The sequence below is a fragment of the Pan troglodytes genome, chromosome 9 (assembly GCF_028858775.2).
Source record: "Pan troglodytes isolate AG18354 chromosome 9, NHGRI_mPanTro3-v2.0_pri, whole genome shotgun sequence".
Taxonomy (NCBI): domain Eukaryota; kingdom Metazoa; phylum Chordata; class Mammalia; order Primates; family Hominidae; genus Pan; species Pan troglodytes.
In genome coordinates, this window is record NC_072407.2 from 125547442 (window position 1) to 125561693 (window position 14252).

The 14252-nt window shown below is 47.8% G+C and overlaps 1 protein-coding gene across 24 annotated transcripts in view; it reads left to right on the top strand.

Annotated features, from left to right (window-relative positions):
* The window catches only part of GRAMD1B (GRAM domain containing 1B), a 263268-nt gene extending 254473 nt beyond the window's left edge, over nucleotides 1-8795 (top strand). For 15 of the 24 annotated variants that reach the window (XM_016922190.3, XM_016922183.4, XM_016922187.3 and 12 more), the window contains 3 exons: nucleotides 446-536; nucleotides 4405-4512; nucleotides 4819-8237. In XM_016922190.3, the coding sequence (XP_016777679.1) occupies nucleotides 446-536; nucleotides 4405-4512; nucleotides 4819-5083 (464 nt within the window). In that variant the 3' untranslated portion in view covers nucleotides 5084-8237. The other 9 variants (XM_054662798.2, XM_016922185.4, XM_054662796.2 and 6 more) reach the window with 1 other exon arrangement.
* Nucleotides 8796-14252: the final 5457 nt, after the last annotated feature.

Sequence of the window (14252 nt, forward strand, 5' to 3'; positions counted from 1 at the left end):
TTACGTGTTTTGCATTTAAGATTTCTGACTGGCATTGCATTTGAGTAAACTGACTCTCAGAGAGCTTACATGACTCGTCCTCCATCATGTAGCTTACTAGGAATAGATCCAGACCCAGAAGCCAGCCGCCTTCAGTCCTAGCCCAATGCCACATCCCCTCCCATAGCTGAAGATCCCTTTGTCCTGGGCCTGTGTATCCTAGCTACACGGGCCTGTTGATTTTCTCATTTGTTCAGTGATGACCTGACCCAACCCATGACCTTGCCCTTGAGGATTTTACCTTCTCCTCTTGGAGAGCTGGCAGTCTCCTGCATATCTTCGCTGTCACAGTGTCATGGACATTTTCCCATCAGTCTCTGATGTTTGCTGTTTGACCAGTGTCCCCACCAGCAGTTGTTGGACTTGTGGGTCACCATGGTGATGGTCTCTTTAATTCTCCTCACAGGTTCCACGCAGACGCGGCATATCCCCGAGGACACGCCCAACGGTTTCCACCTGCAGAGCGTGTCCAAGCTGCTGCTGGTTATCAGCTGTGTGTAAGGGACTCTAGGTTCTCCTATGCTGCCCTCACCACCTTCCCTTTCCAGCCTGGTGCCCCAGCCCTCGTCTCTTGAAGCATCTGAGCACCCTTACTGTTTGCCCTGGTTTTTGCCTTATCCTCTAGTCTTCTCTGTCCGGATTGGTTGCTCTGCCTGTTGCTTACCTCTTCGCTTCTTTTTCTCTGCTTTGTTCAGCATTTACTGTATGCTAGGCCTTCAGAAGAAAATGCTTCATGCAGCATCCATACCCTTCAGGGTTTCAGTTTCAAGTGGGTGAGAGAGACAGAACATTTGAAATTCCTGCACAGATGGTTAAATGCTAACAGAGAAATGCTAGAGGGCATTTTAGGAGTTCATTCCTTCATTAGATGTTCTGGGTGTCTGCTCTGTGCCAGGCACTGGAACTGTGCACTCATGGAGCCCACACGTTGGCAGGGTAGCCAGACAAAATCAATGCCTACAATACAAGAAAAGTGGATGCTTATTTTAATGTAGGCTATTTATAATAATTGCTATGACATTATAAAACAGTAGGCACAGTAACTTGCATAGAAAGATGCTATGCTGGCTGGGCATGGTGGCTCACGCCTGTAATCCCAGCACTTTGGGAGGCCGAGGCAGGCGGATCATGAGGTCAGGAGATCGACAGCATCCTGGCTAACATTGTGAAACGCCGTCTCTACTAAAACTACAAATATTAGCCAGGCGTGGTGGCAGGCGCCTGTAGTCCCAGCTACTCAGGAGGCTGAGGTAGGGAAGGAAGATGCGCTACTGATTCGAGGGACCATATATGGTTGTGTCATTCACAGACATCTGGAATTTAGCAAAGCATTTCCAAAGAAGACATTAACAGTTCCAGGTATGTCTCAGGTGCCATAGGTTATCCAGGAAGAGGTGACAGATTTCTGCTGATGTGGTCCTGGAGCTCAGATGACAAGTGTAGGCTGCAGTCACTGCTTAATTATCCATAGCATTACAGCCTTGGTGTGAAGGAAAGCATCCATAGAGAGTATAGCATGTGACAAAGAAGACAAGGTCTAGGACGGTCCTGGGGACCACCTGCAGGAGGGAAAGCCATGAGAAACATAAGGCGGACTCTTTCACCAACCTTAATATGTCACATAAAAGTAAATGCAAAATTCTTCTGATGACAGCATAAGAAACGAAGATATTTTTACAAAATTAAAAACAAAAGTAACTGTTGGCTGGGCGCGGTGGCTCACACCTGTAATCCCAGCACTTTGGGAGGCTGAGGCAGGTGGATCATGAGGTCAGGAGATCGAGACCATCCTGGCTAACACGGTGAAACCCGTCTCTACTAAAAATACAAATATTAGCCAGGCATGGTGGCAGGTGCCTGTAGTCCCAGCTACTCGGGAGGCTGAGGCAGGAGAATGGCGTGAACCCGGGAGGTAGAGCTTGCAGTGAGCTGAGATCGCGCCACTGCACTCCAGCCTGGGTGAAAGAGTGAGACTCCGTCTCAGTAAATAAATAAGTAAATAAAAGTAGCTGTAAAACTAGTAAAAGTCACACTTAGCAACATCGATTTAATGTGATTCGTGCCATTGTTCTGTTAAATTAAATCTCTTGTATTGGATTTTGGTTTGTAGAGCACTGTAACCTCAAGTTAGTTCTGTGTTTAAGCTCTTTCTGCATTTTGACTTTAAGTAGAGAAGGCCTGCGCTCCTGAGCAAATTGTATAGCATGTTATTAACTAACTTTTGGGTTTTGTAAGTTTAGAATGATCAGACTCTCTAATTCAATGCTGCAGGATCCAGGCCAAGTGTCTGCCGACAGCCTACACGTGGGACGGGCTGACACAGCACAGCTTGCCCTATGTCTGGCAGGCTCTTGCCCCCACATGCCTGCTGCAGTGTGACTCAGCCACCTCCTTTCTCTATTTCGACAACTGCGCAGGCTTCACTTAGACAGCACACAGGGGTATCCCTTGACCTTCACTTAGCACAGAGAGGATTGCAAACATAAACCCAAATGCAGGCACCAAGATCCTGAGCAGGCTGTGCCGAAGAGGCGGGTGTTCAGATGACCCAGTGAGTGCTGATAAAATTAAAGACCGTGGCACTGAAATTCAACATAAAAGTTTTAAAGGCCTTGGGGACAACTCAGAGAGGCCTGAGAACACAGCAGCCCCAGAAATTTGTGGCTGTCAGTTTAAGGAAGACTACCTTCCACAGTACCAGAAGCACGGATGACACACACGGTACCACTTGCGCAGGCATAAGCTTTGAAAAGCCTAAGGCATAGCATAAGCTTTTCTTTCTTTGCTGGTCTTTTATCCATCTCTCTTTTATCTGTTTTTCTTTCTTTCCTTTTTTTTTTTTTTTTTTTTTGTTTGTTTGTTTGTTTGAGACAGGTTCTCACTCTGTTGCCCAGGCTGGAATGCAGTAGCATGATCTCAGCTCACTCTAACTTCCCCTTCCCGGGCTCAAGCAATCCTCCTGCCTCAGCTTCCCTAGTAGCTGGGACCACAGGTGCATGTCACCACACCTGACTAATTTTTAAAAATATTTTTTTGTAGAGATGGGGTTTTGCTATGTTGCCCAGGCTGGTTTTGAACTCCCCAGCTCAAGCAATCCACCCACCTTGGCCTCCCAAAATGCTGGGATTACAGGCGTGAGCCACCATGCCCAGCCTATCTTCTCATTTTTTGTCATCTTTCTTTTCTTATGTGTGTCTACCTCTCCCCCGTTAATTATAAGAACTATCCTTTGTGTAGGGCCTGCGGTGTGCCGGGATATTTTACAATATATTCCCTTTCATCTACAGAACAACCCCAGTAGGATAGGTATTACTGTCCCCAGGTTGGAGAAGCTAGGAAACTTGATCAAAAGTTAAGAGATTTTCAAGTGGTGAGCCAGGGTTTGCATCCAGTTTTGTGTGTCTCTGGATCCTCTCTACCCATGATGATGTCTTCATCTCTTCATCCTATGAGCTTGTTATACAGTGAGTTTAGGCAGCTGGTGAGGCTGAGAGAAGGAGAGAATTTCTGCAGTCTCTCTATGACTCCTCATTCCCCACAGCCCCTCCAGCCCCTGGATGATCCTTGCCTCCCCTGTCTCTCACCAGTTCTGACCCAGACTCTGGGAAACCTCAGCCTGTCTGCATGATCCCTGCCAGCCGGTATCAGGTTGAGGCAGGGAACTTTGCAGCTTGCGGGAAGTTCTGCTAACATCTGTAAGAGGTATCATTGGCAGAGCTAGGGACCCACTGGAATTCCTCCTTCAGTCTCACCCTTCAGTTACGTCCTAAGGTTGGGTTGGTAGGGGGAGTCTTTTCTCAATTTAGCACCCGTGGAAATACTAAGAGTCTGTCTGTTGTTTTCTTGTGCCCTGTCCTTGCTGGGTCTTCTCATCCATTGTGCCTTTGCTTCTAGTATTTTTTTCTCATATACTCTCACTCGCTCCCAGGTTGATTTTCAGTGCAGTTTTCCCCTTCCCCACACTTGCCTGTTTCTAACCTCTGCCTCCTCCCCATTTTTCTTCCTTGCTCCCATTAGGATCTGTTTCAGGTACTGGCTCTATGATTTCTCCTTTACCCCCTCATCTCTTTTCCTCCCCACCATACCTCTCTTCCCCCAGGTGCCCAGGTTCTGGGTGCCTGTGCATCTCTCCTTTCTAGTGCCTTCATCCCATGCCCCTCTCCATGGCTCTCCCCTGTATCCTGGCCCATCCAGATTAGGTTGCTTCTCTCTCTCTCTCCCTTGCTGCGTCCCTCCAGCTCAGTCACTCACTGCAATGCTTTGGATGGCCCACCGGTCAGGGACAGCAGCCTCTGGGATGGGGGATGTCCTAGGCTCAGGTGACATCTCACTGCTGATGTTTTTTTCCCCACGTCTCCTTCCTAGTCTGGTGCTGCTGGTCATCCTTAACATGATGCTCTTCTACAAACTCTGGATGTTGGAATACACCACGCAGACCCTCACTGCCTGGCAGGGTCTAAGGCTCCAAGAAAGGTAATCCTGGCCTCGTCCCCTCACCTCCACCTTCATCCCACCCAGTGCCGTGATACCTGCCTCCCAGTCTCCTTGGGACTGCCTCACTGCCCTTCCCCATCCCTCTGGGATGAGCCCACAGGGAAACTCAGAATCTCTCCCTATAGTTTCAGCCCACTTCTGATCTGGGGCACAGGGGAACCGGGGGCAGTGAGCAGAGGACAAAGCACTCTGATGTGATTCTCTGTCCTTTAGGGGTCTGGGAACCCAGGACAGTTCGCTGAGCATAACTCCAGCTACTGGGGTACCCCTTCTTCTACCCCACAGGTTACCCCAGTCTCAGACAGAATGGGCCCAGCTCTTAGAGTCCCAACAAAAGTACCATGATACTGAGCTCCAAAAATGGAGGGAAATCATCAAATCCTCAGTGATGCTCCTTGACCAGGTGAGATGCCCCACCTTCTCTGCTTGCCCTGGTCTTTGGGAGCGGGGACTCCTTCCCTTATGCTGTGAGAAAGATCCTCGTCTCTATCACCACCCTCCAGACTTCTCCCTCCAATTCATTCTTCCTCCAGGCCATGCATTGTTCTAAATGGAAAGCCTTCCTTGAGTGGGCTGCTAGAAATGCAGGTGTATTCTAAAAAATAAGAACAATAAAATGACCCACTGAATTTGCACCAGGAAAGCTGTAGTTTAGGTGGAAGGAGAACTCTTTTTATTTTTATTTTTGGTAACCCATAACCATCTGACAGGCATTTAAACAGAGAACCCCCTCAGCCCTTTTACAGAGATTTGTCTTCCCAGAGGGCATGTCTTTGAGTTTTTTCAAATGTTTACCGCCCCCTCCTCTGACAGTCAGTGGCACTGCACTGATAGTCTGGGAAGATGGCTGTACTTTGTCTTCTTTTCATAGCATCATCTTTGTCGTACAGTTTGCCTGTATTCCCCCCCGCAAAACTAGATCAACTATTTAGGCAAATCATCCTGAGGCAAAATCAATAATTAGCCTAGTTTCCTTGGGGGCGGGAGCTTCCTGCTTCCCCAGAATAGTTTAGTATCATAAAATATGCCTCCATGTGGTTGCCTAGAGAGCAGGAATCTGCCTTTGCTGTGCAAGAGAATTAGAAAATAATAGACTCAGGATTTATCCTGCTACATGACAACTTCTCTCCCTAAAGAGTTGCCTTTCTGATGTTTTGTGACCAGCCAGAGACGGCATCCCAGCCTTGCCACTAATTTTGTGACCGTGAGCAAGGGACCTTGAGCTTCCATTTCTTCATTTATAAAATAGGAATTGTAATCATAGCTTCATGGAACTGTCATCAGGATTTGATGCCATGTGGGCGGTGCTCATTAATATTAAACTTTGTTTCCTTGCATTGTTTGGTCTTAGCTCTAAGTAAGGAAAAAGAGGCCGGGTGTGCTGGGTCACGCCTATAATCCCAGCACTTTGAGAGGCTGAAGAGGGCAGATCACTTGAGATCAGGAGTTTGAAACCGGCCTGGCCAACATGGCGAAACTCTGTCTCTACTCAAAATACAAAAATTAGCCGTGTATGGTGGCGCACACCTGTAATCCCAGCTACTTGGGAGGCTAAGGCAGGAGAATTGCTTGAACCTGGGAGGTGGAGGTTTCAGTGAGCTGAGATAGTGCCACTGCACTCCAGCCTGGGCAACAGAGTGAGACTTCATCTCAAAAAAAAAAAAAAAAAAAAAAAAGGGAAAAGAATCTTAATGCAGCTATCAAGACCCAGTTGGATGTGTTTAGCTTTGTCACTACACTTAAGGAGGGCATTTTTTATTTTAAACCAAAAGGGGACAAAAAGCTTAGTGAGGAGTTTAGAAGCCCTACCCTTTCAAGAAGTGTTGATGGAATTGGAGACAAACCCAGGAGAAGGGAACACGAGGGTGAGGAGAACAGGGTAGCCTTCAGACACCCAGGCCAACACGTGTCAAGGGTTAGACTTACTGGAAAACTCCAGAGCGCTGAACTAGAGCTAGAAGTTTAAGAAAGTAATTTTTCTTCATCATCAAATGCAAACAACTTGTGGCTAATGCTGTCCAGCAATGGAACAGGCTACTGTAGGGAACTGAGATTCCAACATTGAAAGTGTTCATCATCATCACTAGATGATGATGGATAAAGAACTTATAGATTAAATTGGGGCAGTTGGACTAGATGACCCAGGGGTCTCTTCCAACTCTACAATTCTATTTCAGAATGGGGCCCATTAACTTGGGGGTTGGGGCTGTCAGATTTATAGCCTAGTGGACTCTACCCTACAAGTATTAAGAGAGTTGTTTTGTTTCAATCTCTTTAAAAGTAACTTTTAAAATAACAGAATGGCCCCCTCCTCTGTCTTGAGCACAAGATATAAATGAACCAGAGAGAAGAAAGTGGTAGATTAAGCAGAGAGACCAGACTTTCCCTAAATCCGTAACCATTTACCCCAGAAATGTTGTCTTATGTTGTAATACAGCAGTTTACCCAGAGACAGTATGTAAATATGTGAATATTTAAATATATGATGGTATGATGGGCCATTTTACAATTCTCCTGCCAGGTTCCATTCTAGTCTCCCATTTAGACTGCAGTCTATGACCTAAAAATGTTAATTTGCTGATGTGGATACCTACTAGGAACCCACTCAGTTCTCTGCATGGTGCCCCTGGGTGCACAAGGGAAGGATTAGACACAGTTCTAGTCCTAGCAAACATGAAACCAAGCAACGAAAGTTGACTGCAGTCCAGAGCCTGAGTGTGCTGTGTGAGAGACCATGAAGGAGAGGGATGACTGGGAGCTGGAGGAAGCTTGGATTTGTTCTGAGCCTTAGCAGACGGGTGACACTGGAATAGGCAAGAGCACAAAGATTCCTGGGCGGGGAGAACAATGTGGCTTAATGTACAAAGACAGGCTTGTGGTATATTAAGGATCATCAGGGAAACCAGATGAAACAAGTAGATCAAGTCAGTGACAGCCTGAGAGGCTCTTGGTAGCAGTTGAACACTTCAAGAGAGTTCTTGATCTAGCACTGAGACCCAGTAAGCCCTACCCAAGGGCTTCCCCATGCTAGATTGTCTTTCTTTCTTTCTTTTTCTTTCTTTCTTTCTTTCCTTTTCTCTTTCTTTCTTTTCTTCTTCCTTCCTTTCTCTCTCTTTCTTTCTTTTCTTTCTTCTTCCTTCCTTCCTTCCTTTCTCTCTTTCTTTCTTCTTTCTTTCCTCTCTCTTTTTTTCTTTTCTTTCTCTCTCCCTCTCCCTTTCCCCCTCTGTCTCTCTCTTTTTTTTAAAGGCAGGGTCTTGCTCTGTTGCCCAGGCTGGAGTGCAGTGGTGCAGTCATAGTTCACTGCAGTTGCAAACTCCCGGGTTCAAGCCATCCTCCCACCCCAGCCTCCTGAGTAGTTAGGACTACAGGTGCATATCACAAAGCCTGGCTATAATTTTTAAATTTTTTATAGAGATGGGGTCTCTCTGTGTTGCCCAGGTTGGTCTGAAACTCCTGGCCTCAAGCGATCCTCCCACCTCTGCCTCCCAAAGTGCTGGGATTACAGGTGTGAGTCACCGCACCCAGCCTGACTGTCCCCTTTTTGTTTGAAACACTGTTGAGAACCACCCTTGCTTTAGGTGCCCGACTCTTTTCAGCCCCATGGCATGGTTGGAGGCCTGCCCTAGGCGGGTGTGGGGAGAGGGCTGCTCGGTGGAGAATCCCACTAAAAGCGCAGACCCAGGCCTGGGGTGGGGTTTTCTGTCTTGCAGATGAAGGACTCGCTCATCAACCTTCAGAACGGCATCAGGTCCCGCGACTACACGTCGGAAAGTGAAGAAAAGAGGAATCGCTATCATTGACAAGGCAGGAACAGGGTGGCTGCAAGAGGCCTGTGCAATACATGTACATAGACCATATAAATATATATATATAAATATATATATATATACAGAATATAAATATATATATTATATACAGATTTTAAAAAAGAGATAATGCCTATGTACCAGGGAGAAGGAGCGGGCCCTCCCGCGCCCTGTGCTGGCCGGAGCAGCGTTTTCCTATGGTGGAGCAGCTGAGGAGGGCAGGAACCGCCTCTCAGCACCGACCTCCCCTGATCTCCCTCCTCCCACCCTCTGTTCCCCACCCCTTCCCTTGCTGGCCATTCTTGGCTTTTAGAAGGGAAATGTTGAGCCAAAGTTATGCCTGCGAAGACCCTAAGGTCTCAAAAAGAAGTCTTAAGACGGCATTGCTTAAGGTGCTTCATTCCCTAATCCCCTTTTGATTTGTTTCCAAAATAAAAGAGAATCTTTTCTTCCCTACCCCAGGCTTCCCCAGGCATTCTCTTGGGAACACAGAAGCATCAAGGGAGCCCAGTCTAAACTCCTAGGGTTGGCCGCCCACTTGATCCGGACCGTACTGAGTGTCAGATGGAGAGGATGCTTGGAAAGCTAGGAAGGCTGCATTGTGTGGTGGCAGGCTCCCGAGACTCGTGTTCTGAAGGATACTCTCCTCCATCACCCCTGCACCTTCCTCCGACCTGTGTAGGGTGTGGACCCAGTAAGGGCTGGGAATTTCTTACTTTCCCACCCGCTTTCTCTCTGGTCTTCTCCCAGGCTGGATCTGGGCGAAGTGTCACTTTTTAGTGCCTAAAGTCCTATTGTGTCTCTGTGCCCTAAGAGCACATTGTTTATTAGCCAGGGTGGAGCGTTTTCGACCTTATTAAACCTCTTTTAGTGCTTCTAAGCAAGTCAGGTTTGTGGCTCTGAGGCCTTCACTTAGAGCTGTCAGTGTGATTTCCAGGATGAGTCAGGGTGTGCTGGGCCCTCCAGGATTTGAGAGAGGGAGACAAGGCCCTTGCCATGTCCGGGGTGCAGGGTCTACCCACAGAACACTGTGAGTGGTGAGCACCAAGGTGGGTTGCCAGCATCATTTGCTCTTTGAACGAACCAACATTAGCCAATGGAGACAACTGTCTGAGACAGTTTGCACATAGAAAAAGCATCTAAGCCACTGGAGGGAAGGATTTGGCAAAGGTGCATGTGTTTGGGCAGGAAAAGGCCAAGTGAAATCTATGCCCTACGGGAGCCATTCCCAATCCTGAGTTTCTCAGACTTGGCAACAGGGGTTCTGGCGGGGGTTGGAGTACAAATCCTGCTCTGGTCTCTGGCCCCACAGAGGTGTAAGATCATTAAGAAGTAGAAGGCACTAGCTTCAAAGAGTGAGACGTTCAGGGCCTTTTCAGCATTGGCCCACTAGCACCATGCATTTATCTGAATTCACAGGGCCCTCTGGGCACATTCATCATCCCTCATACACTAACTACTGTTTCTTCATGTAATGACCAAAAGAGTCCCACCAGCTCCAGGCAGAGCTTGTGGAGATTCATGAAAGAGTCACAGCCAGTTTGGCATGCAGAGGTCTTCAGTCTTGCTTATTCTTCTCCTGGGCTTCTTGACACAGGGGCAGAAGAAACCCCAGATGTCCCAGATGTCCCAGAACATCAGCCCAAAAGACAGAAGATTTTATCACTCATCTACCCCAAAGATAAAATTGTATTTTTCTCTTAGAATGGCCTTTAATTCCCTGTGGCAATTACAGTTTTTGACTTTTCCATGTGAGAATAAGGCCTTGGTATTTCCCTAAGGGCAGGATCAGAAAACAGGAAGGTCCATGCCCAGGTGATCCTCCAAGGGAGGAGGGTGAGGAGGCTCCAGGGCATGAGCTAGAGTGGATATTCCTCCCCTAGAAGAGGAGATGGGAGGAAATGCAGTTTCATGTAATCCCTGTGAAGAGTGCCTATGCCCACAGCCCAGTGGGTCCTTGTTCAGTTCTTGTCCAGGCCTTTGGGTGAGGGACACTGGTAGGGATCAAGGCACATGGGCTCTGAGCCAAAGAAAGAGGCATGGTGCAGGCTGCTGGAAATCTCCCCCTTGGCACAGCCAGAAGCCAAAACTATTCCCGGAAAGTTTTGAATGCAAAACTTGTAGATTCCTGAATTTATTCCATACATAATTATTTCCTTCAGTTATTTAATTATTAAAGGTGCCACGGTGGGACCTTTGGGATGACTTAAAAAGGGTTCTTTGTTGGGAGTCAAGTGACAGAGCAGACCTGGCCGCAGGGAGTTGTTCTGCTTCTGCTTTACCTCTCAGGACCATTCCCAGGAGGAAAAGGTGGCAGAGAGGGCAGTACTGAGTATGTCAGAAGAGCCCTCCTGTTTTTTTAGCGATTTGAACCCACTAGACAATGTGTGCACATAGGGAATGTCCTTTAAGAATCATGGATCTCTTGTAGGCTCTCTGTGTTCCAATAATTTTTTGACTATCATACCAGGAAAAAACCAACAACTCTATTCATTCCCAAACAAAATCTCTTCCCCCTTAGTCAATAGCTTGCGAAAGAGATCTTAACTCACCCTTGCAGATAAGTCTGGGAGTGAAACAAATAAATAGCATTGTATTCCTGGCCATTTGCCTGGCTAGTTGCTGTCTACAAGGGAGCATCAAAACATCACTACTTCTTATGTAACTTCTTCCAGCCAGTGCTTTTTTTTGTTGGTTTTAGTTTACTGGGGACACACAGGAGTCTTTCTGTAATGACTTATGTGGTAAAATGTTTGAGAGTTTGCACTCAATTTTAAAGAATTTGCAGTTTCTAACAAGGTGAAGAACAGCTATAGGATCTAAAGTTCCATTACAGCTTACTGTGAAAGAATTGACAAGACTGGCCTCAGACAAGCTAATCATGGGTGCGACTCTCTCCTTTCCTCATCCACCTCTTTGGGAACAAGAGGATTACATCTCAGGCCAGCAAGATCAGCTGCTTGAAGCTCTGTGTAAGAGCACTGCACTGATGGTTTGGAGACCTGAGCCTGGGTCCTGACTTTTCCATTGACTAAGCTCTGTGGCCTTGGGCAAGTCACTCCCCCTCTCTGAGCTTCAGTATCCTCCTGTCACAGGAGGGAGTTGGGCTAGATCATCTTTAAGGTAGGTTCTAGCTTTGACATCATCTTGGGGGTTAGGCCAGAGGCTGGGAAGACGGGGTGGACTTTCTCAATTGCTCTGCCAGGAGGGAACAAGCCCAGAGGCTGAAGCTTCCCAGTATTTAGAGGTGTGGTAGGGCAGTGTCTGCATTCCCAGGAGACCCAGGGTGATTAAAATTTATTCTTTAGGTGGCTAGGAGGGCTGGGGAGGCCCAGTGGAAGAGAGAGAGAGAGAGAGAGAGAGAGAGATCGAGCTTGATGTATTGCTCAGTATTCACTTAGAAGGGTTTCTTCCTCTTTGGCCTAGTTTGTGAAGGGATCTTCCTTTGGACTTTCTCTAAGTTGGGAGAAGAACATTCTTTTCAATGGAGCTCATCTTCTATCTCTAGGGTCTGTTCAGCCTTTCATCTATCCATCCTTCCTCTTTATTGGTAGAAGAAACAGTGGAGAGTAGCCACTTCTGGTTCTAGCACTTCCCTTTTGTTAAGATAGGGTTTGGATTTAGTATGAAGCTTTGGCTAAAACCCTTGGGTTTGCCTTAGAACACTGACACTAAGAACCTGGAATGACATGGGGAGGACAAAGAGAGCTCAAGAGGAATGCTTTGTGAGAAGTGGATTCTCTCCGTGTCCCTGCCCCCCACCCAAACTTGAACTATACCTATTACATTTCCAGGCAGTATCCCTAAGATGAGGTCCTGGAGAAAGGACTAGGGGAAGTATCTTTCTGGATGCTTGTGGTCCCAGAAGGGTACTTTCTGTGTCATACCATGCCACTTCTTTCAGCTCTGCAGGGCAGCCAAAGCCAGCCCTTTTCTCCTACTGCCCCCAGGAGAAATAGCACTCTTCTCCCTTCCCCCAGATGGCAGGGCTCTGGCCTCCCTACACCTCATACCCTGCCTGCCTCCTCCAGGAGGAATCTCCGGGGCCCCTTCCTGACTTTCCCCACCTTCGCCACTTGTCTCTAGGCTATGGGACAATCATCCCATTCACCACTTGACATCCTTGACATCCTTGACTTTCATTCCCCCAACCTCCAGCAGGTTGGCCCCAATCCTCTTCACCTCTGTGTTTTCTGCTAGAAGATGCATTTTGGGTCTGAGAGGAGCATTTTCCTGGAAGGCCATCTTTTAAGGCCCCTGCTTGCTGTCATAGTGCAGAGCAGAAACTTGCACACTATTTAGAGAACTCCCTTCCCACCTCTCTGCCCAGCCTTGTTACCTCACTTCTGCTCTGGCCATGGCTGTGAAGGGCCCAGCCAGCTCCCTGTTTTGATGTTCTGTGCAACAGCTCCGGGGTCTTGTGACTGGAGATCCTCAGCAGGCCCTGGAGCCAGGACTGCAGTCTTGGCAGCTGATGAGCAGCACCTTGCCGGCCAGGAGGAGCTGATGCTGACGATCTCCCCAACATCTGAAGGCTTAAAGAACATTGTCGTTCTTCAGCCCTCCTTGCTTCTCTCAATACAATAAGACATTGCAGAAGCAAAAGGGTGGCCTCTGCTCCAGGCAAGGCAGCTTCCTCTGTCTGGGGCGTCGGCCTGGGGCTTGGGTGCCACGTGCTGAGATTGCATAGTCAAAACAGCCATTTTTGCCAACAATAGCTTGTGGCTCCCCACATTTTCCTACCCTGCACTCAAGGGCCAGACCACTCTCTGCATGGACCAGACCATCTTCCCAAACCCATGGTGCTTTTTCCCCAACTCAACCTAGACTCCAAGGTGGGGAGGGATGGGTCAGAGGCCATAGTGGCCCCTGGATAATCCTGACGTGGGGTGGAGTGGGGTGAGGCAGAGGGAGCAGCCCCAACACCTGCACTGGGCCATCTATGGGAAAGAACACGGGTCGAGTGCAGTCGAGTTGTCTGGCCATCTGTATTTGGATCTATAACTGTACTTTGCCTGGCGCTGTGCGCAAGGTCAGAAAACTTACTGCTAGTACCTAGAAACACACAAGGCTGCCCAGCCAAATCTTAATGTAAAGTAGCTAGAGCCATGGAAGTACAGTATGAATTAAAAAGAAAAAAGTATTGAACTACAATAATAAATGGTGTGCGTGTTTATTGCTTGATCTATGAATGCTCGTCACCTCAGATGTTTCTGGTCTTCCCAAGTAGGCTCACAGCAAGTCCTGAAGGCATGTGTTTGTAGGCACGCTTGTACACACACACGCACACACACACGCACACACGCAGCCATCCACCTTCTCACGGGAGGGAGGGAGGCCGCCTGATCAACTGGAATGGATAAATTTTGGAGTCAGACCTGAGTACAAAGTATAGCATCACTGTTTACCAACTGTGTGGCCTTATGCCCCATCTGTCACTCCATGCCTCAGTGTTTCAGAGATAATACATTTAAAACACACATCGTTCTTGGTATGGCTGCTGGTATTATACTAAAATATTTTCTTTTGTTTTGAGATTCACTGTCACCCAGGCTGGAGGTAGTGGTGCATTCATGGCCCACTGCGGCCTTGACCTCCAGAGCTCAAGTGTTCCTCCCACCTCAGCCTCCTGAGCAGTTGGGGCTACAGGCACACACCACCATGCTAGGCTATATATTTTTTTTAGAGATGGGGTCTCACTATGTTGCTCAGCCTTGTCTCAGACTCCTGGCCCCAAGTGATCCTCCTGCCTCAGCTTACCAAAGCGTTCGGATGATTTTTAACCTTTTTTTTTTTCTTTGAGATGGAGTTTCACTCTTGTTGCCCAGGCTGGAGTGCAATGGCATGATCTCAGCTCACTGCAACCTCCGCCTTCCAGGTTCAAGCAACTCTCCTGCCTCAGCCTCCTGAGTA